The sequence below is a fragment of the Xiphias gladius genome, chromosome 3 (assembly GCF_016859285.1).
Source record: "Xiphias gladius isolate SHS-SW01 ecotype Sanya breed wild chromosome 3, ASM1685928v1, whole genome shotgun sequence".
Lineage (NCBI taxonomy): Eukaryota > Metazoa > Chordata > Actinopteri > Istiophoriformes > Xiphiidae > Xiphias > Xiphias gladius.
This window is the reverse complement of record NC_053402.1, coordinates 15,233,448-15,248,751: the sequence shown is the minus strand read 5'-3', so window position 1 is coordinate 15,248,751 and position 15,304 is coordinate 15,233,448. Positions and strand designations below refer to the sequence as shown.

The 15,304-nt window shown below is 39.3% G+C and overlaps 2 protein-coding genes across 3 annotated transcripts; one reads left to right on the top strand and one right to left on the bottom strand.

The window, feature by feature from the left end:
* Positions 1-1,591: 1,591 nt before the first annotated feature.
* On the top strand, positions 1,592-12,300 carry LOC120788479 (guanine nucleotide-binding protein G(o) subunit alpha-like). Of its 2 annotated transcripts, none has more exons than XM_040124353.1 (10): positions 1,592-1,762; positions 2,253-2,388; positions 2,501-2,592; positions 2,738-2,830; positions 2,996-3,156; positions 6,421-6,549; positions 9,666-9,795; positions 9,912-9,983; positions 10,821-10,908; positions 11,537-12,300. In XM_040124353.1, the coding sequence occupies exons 1-10, from the start codon at positions 1,721-1,723 to the stop codon at positions 11,725-11,727; spliced, it is 1,134 nt and encodes a 377-aa protein (XP_039980287.1). In that variant the 5' UTR covers positions 1,592-1,720; the 3' UTR covers positions 11,728-12,300. The 2 variants fall into 2 exon arrangements, with proteins under 2 accessions (XP_039980287.1, XP_039980288.1); XM_040124354.1 differs by having other exon boundaries at positions 1,595-1,759; positions 11,537-11,727.
* A 116-nt stretch (positions 12,301-12,416) lies between these two features.
* LOC120788480 (neuropeptide B-like) lies at positions 12,417-13,963 on the bottom strand. Its single transcript, XM_040124355.1, has 2 exons — positions 13,659-13,963; positions 12,417-12,636 (listed from the first exon to the last, which is right to left on the bottom strand). The coding sequence occupies exons 1-2, from the start codon at positions 13,914-13,916 to the stop codon at positions 12,508-12,510; spliced, it is 387 nt and encodes a 128-aa protein (XP_039980289.1). The 5' UTR covers positions 13,917-13,963; the 3' UTR covers positions 12,417-12,507.
* Positions 13,964-15,304: the final 1,341 nt, after the last annotated feature.

The following is a 15,304-nucleotide window of genomic DNA, read 5'->3' as shown; positions in this document are numbered from 1 at the left end:
ACATTGGTCACATTATGAAATGTAAGTTCATGGTTTGGACCCAGAAATGACCTTTGATCAGAAAAGATTATCTTAATTTTCAACATATGACTCACACGGGGTTCGTTCAATGTCAGGCCATTAAGATTAGATTATTTTAGTAGCAGGCTGGTACCCAGCAGAGTTCTGTAAGCTTTTTTCATTGTACAGTAAATTTGTACGTGACCCAAAACCTTTTGGCTCATGTTGGCCACTGCAGTTGATCAGACAAATCACGAGTTATTCACTGACAAATTCCCCGATGTGAGGTCTGTGCTGTGCTTTAAGGCACCGGTCCACCAACCCACGGGCCGCGGACCGGTACCGGTCCGTGGGTCGTTTGGTACCGGGCCGCACAGAAAGGATAAATAACTTACATTATTTCCGTTTTATTTATTATCCGAGTCTGAACAATCTTCTATTGTGAAAAATGACAATCTAAATGATAACTGAAAATTCTCTCTGTTCTTGACTCACTCTTGACGCATGTCAAGAGGCCTGTCTCGGTCACGTGACGGAACGCTAATATTAAACCCACAAGCTAGCAACATGAGCGACGAACAGACGCCGTTGGAAAGTTTCTTTACAAAAGGGGAAGAGGCCCAGTAAGGAGACAGAAGGAGAGCCTATGACCACTAAGAAGAATAAAAGCTGCATTTAACATACAATACCAGGAGACGTACTTAAAATATGGATTTATCGCGAAAGGAGATTCCCGCGCACCAAGCCCGCTCTGCATCATATGGCGGCGACTGTCTCTCCAACGAGGCAATGAAGCCCTCAAAACTGCTTCGCCGCTTGGAGAGACCAAGCACCCTGCATTAAAAAATACAAACCTTAAAGTTTAAGTCCCTTGAAAGTTTAAGGGACGTTTGGAAAAGTCATTCGGTCGTTTTGAAATGTTTGGCAACCCAATACACTGTCAAGCAGGCAGGGGTTGGAAGAAGTATTGATTTTTTTTTTTTTTTTTTTTTTACTTAAGAAAAAGCAGCCATACCACAATAAAAAAAACAATGCTCCACTAAAAGCCCTGCATTCAAAATCTTAATCAAGCAAAAGCAAACGAGTATTAGCTGCAAACTGTTCTTAAAGTATCAAAAGTAAAAGTGCCAATAATGCAAAATGGCCCTGGTCGGAATTACATTTATCTTTTATATATTTAATTTGTATATTATTACTGATCCATTGGCATGTGCTTGTAAGCAAAATTTTATTGTTATCAACTTAAGAGCTAATTTGTAACTTTTTATACTGTTGGGTAGTTTAATGTATAACAGTGTATATCGTATAAACTCATGTAAGTATAAAATTGATTTGAATGATTTGAAAAGTAGCTAGTAACCAGATGTTAAGAGTAAAAAAGTAGGGTCCCCCCCCCGAAATGTAGTGGCGTAGAAGTATTGTTAGTATAAAACGGTAATACTCAAGTAGAGTAAGGTTTCTCGTTTCGCCACCAAACTTGTTAAGTAAAACTGTGCCTTTATCTCGAAGGGAAAAGCCTTTTTTTTTCTTTTTTTTTTGTCCAAACTGACTTGAAAGCAGCGCGGCGCGCGCCGTGCGCACCTGCCCCAAATTAGCCTAATTAGCTCCCCCCGCCTTCTTGCCACCAGCAGCCGAGCGAGCGAGCGGGCGTTTGGTTGGATTAGTTCGCCGTTTGAGCCGCGGACCAAACGGCAGAGCGGCGTGAAGCTCGAAAGCAACGATGTTTTGTTGTCTTAATGTCCTGCCGGTCCCGCTGCAGGTAGTACGTTCGTGAAAATTGTTCCGCTCCTTTACAACCCCCACGGGAACTCAAGGGAATCTGTGCGGGGTCGTTTGGTGACCGGGTACACCGCAGCCGAAGGGCAAGAGGAAAGAGACATTTGAATATGAGTTTTTGGCTTGTAAAAAAAACAACAAAAAAAAACATTTACCATTATGGTGTCTCATATCTTAGGATTTTCCTGCCTCATTATGGAAAACCATCGACTTTGGACGTTTATGAATAATTATAAGACGTGATGGACATTTGTTTGAATTTGTTAAATTAACATAAAATAGTTTTAAGCACCAAAAATGTTTTTCTCAGCGATGGGTTTTTTTTTTTTTGTATTTTGAAGCGCTTCCTCAAACACTTCCTAAATACGAGTTGGTCCTGTTTGCCATATACGAAAGGAATAGTTAGCCACATTAATAACTGTAGTTGTTGAAGGCCCAAAGTATCCTGCTTGTGGAAACTGTGAATTCTTCCTTAGATCTGCATGGGAATGTGCCTTCACCAGGATATTACAGAGGAAGGTAAAAAGGCTAAACTCCAGAGCTCTAAAATAGAACAAGACCTCTGCGAACATGCCAGGAGTGAGATGAATGTGGTGAAAATCCTTATGCTAGGTAAGTTAAAGGCATTTACATCTCCGTAGTTCATGTTGCACTGAGGTATTCACTTTATTTTTTTTATTTTTATTATTTTTAAGTGAAAGGCATTCTCTGATTTGTGCATCAGGAACTGCAGAGAGTGGAAAGAGTACTCTAATCAAACAGATTAAGATCATTCACAGCCATGGCTTCTCCAAGCAGGAGCTCATCAGTTTTAAGGTACTACACAGTTGGGAAGCAAATAAGAGCATATTTATTCAATTTTTCCAAATTTGAAGTTATCTGAACCCAAACCGGTGGTTTAAGCATCACTGATAACACATCCCTCATGCAACAAAAATGACGACTGTCATTCCCCTCACAGCCTGCAGTACTAGACAACCTCCTGACCTCTATGAAGTTTGTTCTTCGAGGAATGGGGATGCTGAGGATAAACCTTGCCAACAAGAGGAACAAGGTGAGAAAATGATTCAGGCCTCTGGAGAAAGTTTCATCAAAATATGCTTTTCTGTAAGTTTCACCTCGGTAGTCCACTTTTCATTGAAAACCCTCTTTATCACACTAGATGTCAGTGTTTATCTGTAGAAATGTCCCGTTCTAATGGTATTCTTGTCGCATTCAGATGCCCGCTCGTTCCATCCTGTCCTGCAGCCAGTGTCTGGGGGACGACCAAGAGCTGCTTCCCTTCATGGCTCACGCGTTCTGTGCGCTTTGGGCCGACCAAGGGGTGCGAGCAGCCGCAGCCAGAGGCTACGAGTTTGAGCTGAACGACTCTGCGCTCTAGTGAGTACAGTGACCTTAAGTGATCTGCACTGCTCAGCACCGCCCAATTATCACTGACGGTGGAAATGTCAAGGGAAATTGCCCAGTAAGAAGTATGTCGTCACATCTTGTCAAAACAGAGCAAAAGTAAAGCCAGAGCTGAGAATAACTCATCTTCAGGAAATGATTCCTGTGACATTTGTCGAATGGGAGGCTTAATTGGGACCAATTTAAAAAGCGCTGTTTACAGATAGGACATGAATTAAGAATTAGTTTTCTTTTAACAAGTAAAAAGTCAAACAGCATAATACCTGTGAAGATGTAGGTTGGAGGGACTAACGGTAGAGGTTTTGTTGAATCTGTGCAATACATCTCGATTCAAATTATGTCCATAAATTATGAATCAAAAGTTACAGCCAGTGCACCCCCCCCCCCAAATCTGTGTGAGAAACATCATTTTTATATTTATGTGGTTAGAACATGTTTGCTGTCCTTCGGCCATGCGATTATGGCATTTCAGTTGTTCACTAAAATAAAGCAGCCTGCACAATGGTATTAAATCCTAATACACTACTCTGCATAGTCCATTTATTGAGTGTGTTCACATCATCAGCTGAAGAGTGGATTGTTGATTGAAGAGTGGAATACATTTTTCCAAATGGCATTATTGCTTGTGTTCCTACTTTCATGCCGACTATGATATGATTTTTTTTAAAAATCGCTCCCTAACACATGTTAACAATTTTTAACACAGCCAGTAGTGATATAGCACAGTCCTGGTTGAAATTATTGGCGCCCCTGAACTTAAAGTACAGAATTTATAATATCTTAAGAAATAAATGCAAATTAACAGATTTTGTATAATTGGAATATTTAATGTCCAAAGACAAATTATAAAAATGTTCTGATGACCTAATTGCATAGCTCATTAAGATGCCTTCGATGTTTGCGCTTTAGCCACTGCTTGAATTGCTAGCGCATCACTTACAAACAGTAACACAAAATGATGCGTTGTGACCACTGTTGCCATTGCGTATAGCCTTTAAAATGAAGCTGGGATTTTTCAGTATTTTTTTATTTATTTATTTTTAATTTCTGAATGAACTAAGTGGACTTAGTAGAATTCCTTATCTCAGAGGCAAGGGGGAGGTCTTTCAATTTCAAATATAACTTCAGCCGGCCAGACAGAGTGGTGAAGATGTGACAGCTCCATTATGGGAACTCAATGAGGTTCGGGAGCTGGAGGATGATATGAAACTCGACGAGGTGCCTTTCACCGTTCTCACTATGCTGGGCCCCACATTGATTTCCCCCTCCCAGAATTATTTGGATTAGACTGTGTTGTGACACACTTAACTCCCCCAGGACCTGAAGGCACCATGATGCGTGAAATGACATCTTGATCATTAGCTTTTGGCATGAATGGAAGTGTTAATGTAAAATAAATTTGCAGTAACAGGAAGTTAGCTATTGATTTAACCTGTTTTTTTTTTTTTCAGAAATTCATTCTAATCAGATTTTTGGTTTAAATTAATGTTTAGGTACGTTTGAAACAAAATATTCATAACAGAGCCAGTGCAAGGCAGCACATTTACAATGATGCACACAATATTCAACTTCTGTGTGTAGAGCCAGGCCTTCATGAATACAGGTCATTAAAACTAACAAATTACTCAAATGGAGCGATTTTTAAGTTTTCCTCTCCTCCCCACAAAGATATTTTAGACCTTCTGTGGTGTTAGGCCATCCCACAGTTTCATTAAAAATAAAAACTGACTTATTTTGAGCCTAAAAAGTTAGCCACTATACCCCCAGGCTAACTCAGAACTAAGAGCCACGTTTCCATGGTAACAGTGACACCTGGTGACCAGTGGTGCCGCGCACACACACACACACACACAAACATGGCTCATGATTTGTGGTCTAGCAATTTTGTGGAGCGAGTAATGCGAGGGAATGAGTTTCTAGAGAGCGCAATAATGGACAGTTTTTTTGTCCAAATTAACTGTCCTGAGTGATGAGTTATCAGAAGTACTGAGCCCTGCTACGGCATCTTGGCTCTGCTACAGGTCTGCATTGCTCTAAGATTTTATGCTACTGGAAGTAATTTTCTTTTTTTTTTTTTAAATTTATTTTTTTTTTTGCTGCTGAATTTTCCCAGTAAAATACTTTATCCCTCTAACTGTCGAGTTCTTTCAAAAGACCAATGTTTTCTGCTGGAGTGAAGGGAGATGGGTGGTTTGACGTGGTAGCTCAGTCTGCCATGTCTTTTTCCTTTTGAAGAAGCAAACATTTTAATTTAGAATTCATTGCAAATTAGTCCGACATAAGATAGTCAAGAAGTATACAGCTTTTACTGTGGCTTTGATACAATAGTTAGAATACAGATAGATGTCTAAATTCACATTTTCCACAATGTCTATTTGTGAAACCAGCACCAGGACATATCTTACTATGGAATAGCTGACTTGGCAAATATTTGTACTTCACACATTGACAGAATAAAGTCACTGTTGAAAAATGTCTGTGCTTTTCCAGTATGACTCTTGCATAACAGACCTGCAGCCAACGTTGCAGGTGAAGAGTTCCTCTTCTCTCAACTTTATGCCTCGCTGTGTATGCATCTGGTGTAGCAGCATGTGTTGGTACTTTTTGACTTTAGCTTCTGAGTGTTCCTGCTCCTCTTAACCCCCAGTGTTGAACAGACTCCCCACAACTATTCCCGCTGGTTATCTCTTCTCCCTCTGAATTGAAACTAGAACTCCAAAAACCTGCCACATTGATTCTCTGCAGCACACAGTGCAAAAATGGTTCAGTGTAATTTGATTCATATCACGCTCTGTAGATTGAATTGGAAACACCAGTCAGTAAAAAGCAACACAATTCGCTAGCATCACAGTCTACAGCCTCCAGAAGGACCATAAAGTTGAATGAACATCTCTCTAAAACAGTTTCAACAAAAACTGAACATTACAACCGTCATGGAGGTAGGATTTGTTGCCGGGCTGAAATATTAGAATGCATGTGGTTTACCTAATGAAATGTCAAATGAGTGTAGCTGTATAATGTCCCGAATGATGCAGGAACTTGGTTGTGCCAGTGAGTAATGTTTTACTGCCATTTAAAAAAAATATCAAATTTCAGTGAATCAAGTCATAAAGCCTAAAACACACATCTTCATTTTTAAGGTTTAATCATTGGATGTATGTCTGATCACGATTTACTTTTTGAAATGTTATTCTCGTCAGTTAGTGATGTTTCTTGTCCTCCTCCTTGCCTCTCCAGTTTCTTTGAGAACATGAGTCGAATCATCGCTACCAACTACGTCCCCACTGAGACAGATGTTCTGAAAGTGAGAGTGAGGACCTGTGGAATCATTGAGACTCAGTTTCAAGTTAATAAAACGATTTTCCGGTAAGACTCATTAAACTAAATTCAACAGTGGGTGCAATGTGATACTAATGTGGATAGATGCCGACATAATGCATTATATTAAGTTCATAAGGGTGTAAAGGCTTTAATGATTCACATTGCGCTCGCTGGAAGTTAACAGAAAAAATGCATCATATTTAACATTGATTGTTAGAGGGATGATTAAATTCCTGAATATGCACAGTTAATATTAAAACAATATATCACCTACTTATTCTTTCGAGGGACAATTGAACTCTTTGCATCTTATACCTTTACATGAACAAGCATGCTTTGGTTGTTTTGGCATGGTGAAGTGTAATTACAGTCATATTCCCTTGAAACACTTAACAAATTCCAGCAAAGACATCTTGCTGGGTAATCTGGTAATCTGATAATCTGGATATTAAACCTGAAAGCAGCGCTTCACTGCGCACACACATTCTGCACTATTTACAAATCCACAGTGACTACAACATCATGCACAAAAAGTCCAGATGCATTACAAGACACGGACTAGGCTGTATGGCCTGTAATAAATGCGTTTTATTATGTACCTGTAGATACCTAAAAATACTTTGTGTGTGTGTGTGTGTGGATATATAACAATTAAGAGTTGCTAGTGGTTTAACAGACTTGTACCTGGACGTGTTGCTAGTTTTTAAAGGTTTTGAGGACTAGTTGCACTGGGTGTGTGTTAGTGATTGGCTCGCTTGATAACAAGGCAAAGTATGTAAATAAGATGGCTTTGGAGTTTTTAAAAGGTGTAATTTCTTAATTTATTTGTTTTTGTGTATATGTGTGATTATTTTTCAATTTGTCCTTTTTTATTGGACAGTTGATAGCATATAGAAAGGAAACAGAAAGAGGGCCATAATTGAACAGAGGGTGCTGTGGCACACATGTCATGTGTGCTAACCTCTCAACCAAAGGGCCCCTGATTTAAAAGCCTGTAGCACACAGTATTATATATTATCAAAAAAGAACAAGAAAATTTCACAACATGGTAAGTTGTTTTACTGCAAGTAGTGGTCACTGAGCGTATGGACTTAATCAACAATAAATAAATTAATACATTGGTAAATGGGTGTCAATAATGTCAGTATAGTCGGTCAATGGGGTTAAAGAAACACAACTTAGGGTCCATAAAAGACTTTTGGATTTGGATTTATTTTCCATCATAGTTACTGTTAATGGAGTTGTTACACACTTTTTAACATGCCTGCTCTCTGAGGAAGCAGCTTGGTGTGAGGCTCTGGAGACTCGGCCTCACCACCAACCCTCGAAGGATCCCTGACAAAAGCTGAGCTCTTCAGAGCTGAGGGTGGCAGCTGCCTCAGCATGACTCATACATGCAATATTGATGGCTTCCCTCTGCCTGGTTATTCCAGGAATGAAATGTGGAGGAAGCATAGCAATGAAACATTGAAACCCCTCCTCCCCTCCCCCTTTTGAACTTTGCTTTTCAGAGTAAGCAACCATTCGTGATGCTCCCTGTGAGCTGTCCCTGTGCTATGAAGACACACACACTGCATGGGTCATAAGAAACAGAATCCATACTGAGCAGGACTTCATGAATTATGATGCATACTGTAGCTTCTTCAAGGTTAGAATCATATCAGCCTGCTTAACTTTGTGAACAGAATGTTACAGAAATTTTACAGCTTGTTTTTCAGGGTATCTGCAGGTCATTAAATTCAGTTCCCTGAACAAAAGGCCTTAGAAGGTATCAAAGCCTTAAATATAATTTACAAAGTTCTTGATTATTTTTTCTTCTTGCTTTCTGTAGACAGTAAAATAAGTTCTTTGGGTATTTTTTTTTTTTTTCTTGGATGTGTTTGCGGGAGACATTATACACCGATAAACTAAAAGTGGGATGAGTGTGACATTGGATTGTGTTCAGAGGAGACTATTTAACCCGTTTTCTTGGAGTGTCAGTCAGCGCCATCAGACCTGAAACTCGCACTGCTGCCGCTACCAGTTAGGAAGCTCAAAGGACAAGTGTCAGTTTTTGCAAAAATTTAAATCATTGGTTAATCCATCCATCAATCTTGTGCTACTTATGTGGGTTTCAGGTCACATTTATTGACCAATTAATCCCACTGGGATGCTTGACAAAAAAGGTGATTATAAATTCATGTACTCAATGGATAATTCTAGGTCATATTGTCCCTACTAGTTTCCCATCATTCTTTGACAGTTATGACCGTGAAAAAGGTATTAAACTGCATTCTGAGTGGTACTAAAGGTCTTAGTCATTTATTTTTACTTTTTGGTGAATACAATGTTGTCAGCAGAAAGTCTTTCACTCAAGGAATTCTAAGATTTTATCAAATTTCATCAAGTGATGCAATATTGTAGATGCACAGAGGCATTTGAAGAAAGAATGCAGTGTACTTGAAGAATTTTAATTTCATTTTTACATCATTTCGTAGATCTGATCCTGCTCTTCCACTAAATCTGAAATGCTACAAAGCCTTCTTGTGGTCATGAGCGATGACTTTTTTTTTTTTTTTTCTTTTCCTGCAGCACAAACTACTGCTGTCAAATACCACAGTTAACACTTACTGTCCCCCAGCTTGTTAAAACTGACTCTTCACCTGGGGGATAAATGCTTCATTGCCTCTGACATGACTAGTGCAATCATGCACCTGGTGACTGTCTGGCCCAAATGGGAACTCATTACCTGTGTCAGCAAGACCCCGAGCTTCACCTTGTGCCAGATTATATTTTGAAATAGATTGCCCCAATATTTGAAAGTTAAGGCAGTTTAAGCCAAAGGTTAGTCTCAATGGTAGTCTGACTTTTCCCCCAGACTAGTAGCATCAGTAAAGTTATTTATGAAATATGTTTTGAATTGTTTATTCACAATAGCATATACCTTAAATAATATGTTAAGTTATGTTGTTCAGTTTCTGTAAATTAATATAAAATACCAATCTCTGGAGAGTTTCGTACACTTGAGCACTCCAGTGGATGAACAGCAATCTTGTCGATTTTAGTGTTTCAAATTGGCATGGCCAAAGAATCATGTTTTTCTCTTTTGCTTATCCTCTTTCCCATTGTCAGCACCACACTGGTTAAATAAAGCATCAATTAGGTTTTCTTTTACTTGACAGGCTGTATGATGTTGGGGGCCAGCGGAGTGAGAGGAGGAAGTGGCTCAGTTGCTTTGACTGTATTCAGGTTGTGTTATTTGTCGTGGCCCTCAGCAGCTATGATATGACACTGATGGAGCACCCCTCAGTGGTATGAAAAAGAGTAATTTCTTACTTGGCAGAATTGAGTGTTGTTGAATTTGGAGCAAACTCCAACTGTAATCTCAGCCTTTTTCTACTTTTTTCCCCCATGTTTTCCCTCCATAGAATCGGCTGCAGGAAAGTCTTGAACTTTTCACAGCAATCTGTACCAACACAGTCTTTAACAGCACCTCACTGGTAAGTTTATTTGCACTTATTTCAGCTGGTTTAGTTTAAGATTGAACGTGTGTTTAGAATACAATATGGTAACACTTCAGAGGTCTGTTTTTATGGCCTCTGCACAGTCTGCCTGCCATGTCTGTTTAAAGCTCATCTGAACTGCAAAGCACTTTGCTGCTTTTTGGCAATCATTCATCCCAAGGAGAGAGGGCACAGGCCAGCTTTGATTGCATTTGAAATACATAATTAACATATGAACTCTCTAATGGAGATTTATGGCAGGTGATTTCTGTTTAGCAAGTTGGCTTTGAGCACTGTTTAATGCTCAGCGTAATTTAATTTCTTTCATACTGAGAATTTGTCGGGCTATTGATGTGCATGAATTACTCATTTGTTGATGAGATGTTAACAGGTGTACATATCTTTACCAAGGATGTTGGGATGCTCTTGGGGTACTCTGTTGGACCAGGATGCTTGCCTTTCATATTAGTTTTTAGGTTTTTGTACAGGCATATAGAGATAACGATTCAGTTGTAGGGTCATTTCTTTCTTTCGTACGTCAGTCAATAATGTGTTTGACACGTGAGTAACTGCTTTGTCAATATATGGTACTTTCAAGGCAAGCAGGGGTTTAAAATCTAACAGCTGATGTTGAAAACGAAGCTGAGCCTCAGTGAAATGGATTACTTTACAAAATTTTGTGCGTTTTCTCACGCGGAGTTATGGACTGCAGTTTTTTTTTTTTTTTTTAAATAAACATGACACATGTTGTGAAAAATCACCACTGAAAGATGTCAAGCACAATGTTTGTATATTATCACTTCTTGCAATTCTGGTGCCATACCTTTCCTACAGATTCTTTTCATGAACAAAACTGACCTTTTTCGGGAGAAGATCCTGCATTCTGGAAGACACTTGAGATTTTACCTTTCTAGTTATACAGGTAAGCTGTAAAGAACTGTTTTGTATATTAAATTGTCTTGTGTAGATGTGTTTGTTCAGGTCTTTATACACACACAGGTTTTTTTTCCTAACCCTGTTTTTAAGTCTCAAATTTCTCATGATCCCAGTTACTCATCAAGAAGTATATCATACTTTTGGATTTTGTTTTCTGATAAAGTGCCAAAGGGGTAATGAAGCAGGTAAATGATTAAAAATCAAATTATCAGTCTTGGGATTCTTTGAAATTCTTTTCAGTGTGGGGCCCCAAACCCAAGGTTGAGAAACTCTGATATAGAGCATGTGCTAAGGCATTTTTTTTTTTTCCAGCTCTGGCTCAGCAACTTCTCAAGAGATTACACTTCACATGGAAAGTATTTGTTTAGGATCTTGGATTCCTCAAGGAATTGTGTTTCTCTTTATTGTTTTGCTGGATGGGTCCCTGTATCCTCCCTGTCCATTGGGTAATCAGAAAACTAATGTACAGATTCGGATTCTCATGCGAAGCCAGTCCCTTGTTTTATCAATATTTCATGACTTGGACTCGGTGTAGTTTGGACTCTTAAAATGAATCTTTACTGAACTCAAACGGATGTCTCTAGATTTGTCATTTTTCTTTCATCCCAATCCAGGAGCAGATAGCGATGTGGATGCCGCAGCCCACCACATCACTGCTATGTTTTCATCATGCAGCAGCAGTCCTGACAAGCCCATATACCACCACTTCACCACGGCCACAGACACCACCAACATACAGGTGGTTTTCCACATGGTCATAGATCAGATTATCAAGGAGAACCTCGCAGCTGTCCAGCTGCTGTAAGTGTCTCCTGAAGACTGTTTACATTGTGTTTGTCATTCACAGCACTGGAATTGAAATTTTATCATAGCTGTTCTGTGTATAAATGTTTTTTTACCATGTAAGATAATCAGCTAATTTTATTTTCTTTTAAGCTGCACACTCCCAATTTTATTTTAAAACATTTTAAATAAAAATATTTATTGATAAGCAAGCCTGGACATTCTAATGCAGTTTGGTGATTGAGTTTTATTTCCCATTTAAAGAACAATCATGAGCCATCGTTTTTGAAATACAACTTTGGAAAACTACAACAGTTTCAGTCAGTGTTTTTCCTTTTTCACGTCTTTTTAAAATTTTTTTTTAAAATTTACTTTTTTAAAAACATGTTTAAAGCCTCTGAATGACCAATAACTGTTATCCACCTGTGTGTGCATGTTCATTTGTCTTTATGGCAAATACATGCCTACTAGAAAAAGTGCAGCAAGTGATTGGTTACCGCCAGTGGTGATATGAAGGGGGCAAAAAAAATACTGTTTGGTATTCAGTCATTTCAGCAAGGGGCAGCAACATGATTCATTTATTAATGAAAACACAGATCAAATATATACATAATACATTACAGCTTACAGATTTGTTTTATCATAAAATCAATAAACTTGTGAAATGGTAAATGAAAAGTAGCATATTTTCCATCTAGTGCAACACCTGTGTTAAACTTGATATTATAATGTACAGTTTTTTTAAATGTCATGCCTTCAAGAAGTAGGCTTCATCATCCAGCCCAGCTGTCGGCTCTCCTGCTCAGTCTCCTGCACAGTCTGAGGGGTCCAGAGAGAGGAAGATGTCTGCTTTGCACTTGAATGAACCCTTGATGTCCTGGAAGACTTCACAGCTCTGCAGGTTTGGTGTAATGTATTTGATACAAACAGGCTGTTTGTGGAGAAACAGACAAATGATGCATTTACATTAGAGGGTGCTTAAAGAACTTAACCTTTAAAATTCTGTACACTTAAATCATCCATGGTGTTTTTATGGACCTCTGTAGACCCTCATTTTTAAATCTCCAGGTATTTCATTTCATCATAATGACTAAGTACATTTACTCAAGTGCGGCACATAAGTATGATATTGAAGTACTTATTGCACTCCACTACATTTCAGAGAGAAATACTGCACTTTGTAGTTGGCTACATGTGACAGTTGTACCTGCTAGTAACTTTGCAGATTAAGATTTCACATGCACAAAACATGACGTCCGTTTATAAAGTAGGATGCACTGTTACAGATTAAACTGCCCCATACTATTTAAAGAATTTAAAATTAGCTCGACCTTCACCAGCTACATTAAAATGTTCACTTTTTTGTACCAGTAATACATGAATATAATCCGTAAAAGTTTCAGTAGCCATTCTGCTGCATAATGAGCATACACTACATTTTGCTGCTGATTTTGAATGCAAGACTTTTACTTGTAGTGAAGTACATTTATATTGTTGTGGCTACGTAAGTAAAGGATCCAAATACATCTGCACTACAGTGTAAAAATCCTCCGGACAATCAAGACCATCTTAATTCCTTGTAGTGTGGTGCTGACTGGACAGCTCCCTCCTGACCGAATTGACCACGAGTCCAGGAGAAACGGATTTCTAGTTTGAAGATCTATTTTGGCCCTACCGTGCTATAAAAATGTAGCCAGATGGCCAGAGTGCTGCAAACTACAGCCGGAGCTCATTCTAGTATTTAACGTGTCTCCTGCCTGTCTTGTCGAAGTAACCAATGTTTTCTAATTTTAAGGAAAACTCGATATTCAGATTGAACATTAAAACTTTTTTTTTTTTTTAATATGGATTCACTTTTGCGCCAGCGCGCCGAGCTACTAGTTGCCATGCGTAATGCGTAATGGCAATCCTACCCAACCCGTAATGCGCTGATTAAAATCGATGACCACTGACCATCATCTTCAGGATGAAACTCTGCGGAGTTAATTCAGAAAACAGGGTGTTGGTCGCAGACTCTTCGCTGTCTGACTGGCCCAGTTCGGCTCTCCTGACGTACGGTGACCTCCGGATACCGGACAGCAAGCCGGAAGCCCTGCCCACGGAGTAGTAGCTTGGACGGGCCACCTGCTTGTACCATGCCTCCGTCGGACTGCGAGCGACCAGCATGGAGATCACCACGATGGGAACGATAAGTTTAGCGGACATCTCCATGGCGAGCAGTCAGACTGTCCTGCGCCTCTAACTTCAGCGACTGGTCCTCCTCGTTGTCACCGCTCACTGTCTATCTTCGTTTTTACAGTCTACTTATAGGGACCCCGTGATCGTGCTCGCAATTTCGTCAACGAAAACTGCCCCGGAATGGGCGATTCACACCCACCACAGAGAAATCCTCCAAAAAAAAAAAAGCTAGAGCTTCTGGAGACCTTTTTGAAATGTTTGTGTTTTTATACGTTTGAGATAAAAATGTTACTCTGTAATAAATTCTTATTCAAACAAATAGGCCTGGAAAGTCTTTTTGTTGTATATTAAGTATTATATATTTGTAATGTTGCAAATACTATAAATCCACAGTATTCCACTCTTTGTCTAAACAACAGACATTGACGTTGGACACAGTCCCCTTCTCCCATACTTTGGTTTCATCAACGCCTATCGAAAGTGAAACTGCAAATAAACATACAAAATGCGCTACGATCATGTTAAACAACAACCATAAAATTTCAGGGTGGTAACTCTCATATGAAAGTGCTTTGAACACAACAAAGCGAAATCAGCCTGGCAGACATATGCACAGCACGTGGTGGTTCTCCATAGAGAGGCTGGCTTCATACATCTCTCATTTGAACGAAGAGGAAGCGGTGCCCTGAGTCTGCAGTGTGTGTGACCTGATTTCATGGGCTGAAAACTTCAGTGTTGGGGCAACCAAAGACTCCTTTTTTTTTTCTCCATTACAGGAAGCTGAGTTTATATGTAGATTAAGAAGCAGATAAAGAAGGGGACACGTTTACCCAGAATTTTGACTAGAAAACAATCAATGGGGTATGCCGGGCTTCTTTCAAGCATTCTAAACTGATTTGATATCTCTAACTGGAAAGACTTTCAGCATGTGCCTTGAGCACAGGAACCTGACCTGGACAGTGATGCTGCCGTTTCTGGCTGGTACGTACAGCACTCGCATCTAATTCAATGTTTCATTAAAAGCCATTAAAATCTCACAGGATATGATTGAATCCATCTTTCAGTTGTTCTTTGCAATACTTGGAAAGTGGAGCATCAAAAGCAAAGTACCTGTGCATCGAAAGGCTCGTCTGTTGTCATTCCACGTTCATTTTACCATCCTGACAACCTGAGGGTGAAAGACAGTCATGTGGGGTCACGTAAAGTCTCGCCATCTCGAGGGTCATCTCATTTTTTTCTAGCAATTTAAGAAAATGTGCCACAAGATTTCAGTATATTGGTGACAAACATCACACCTGCTCTTTGAAAATACACCAAGTAAAGCAAAACGATACAGGAAAATATATCAGATTTAATGACACAACAAGCAGCTGGCCTGGTAATGTTGGCCCATCATCAAACTTCCAATCTTCAAAATTTTA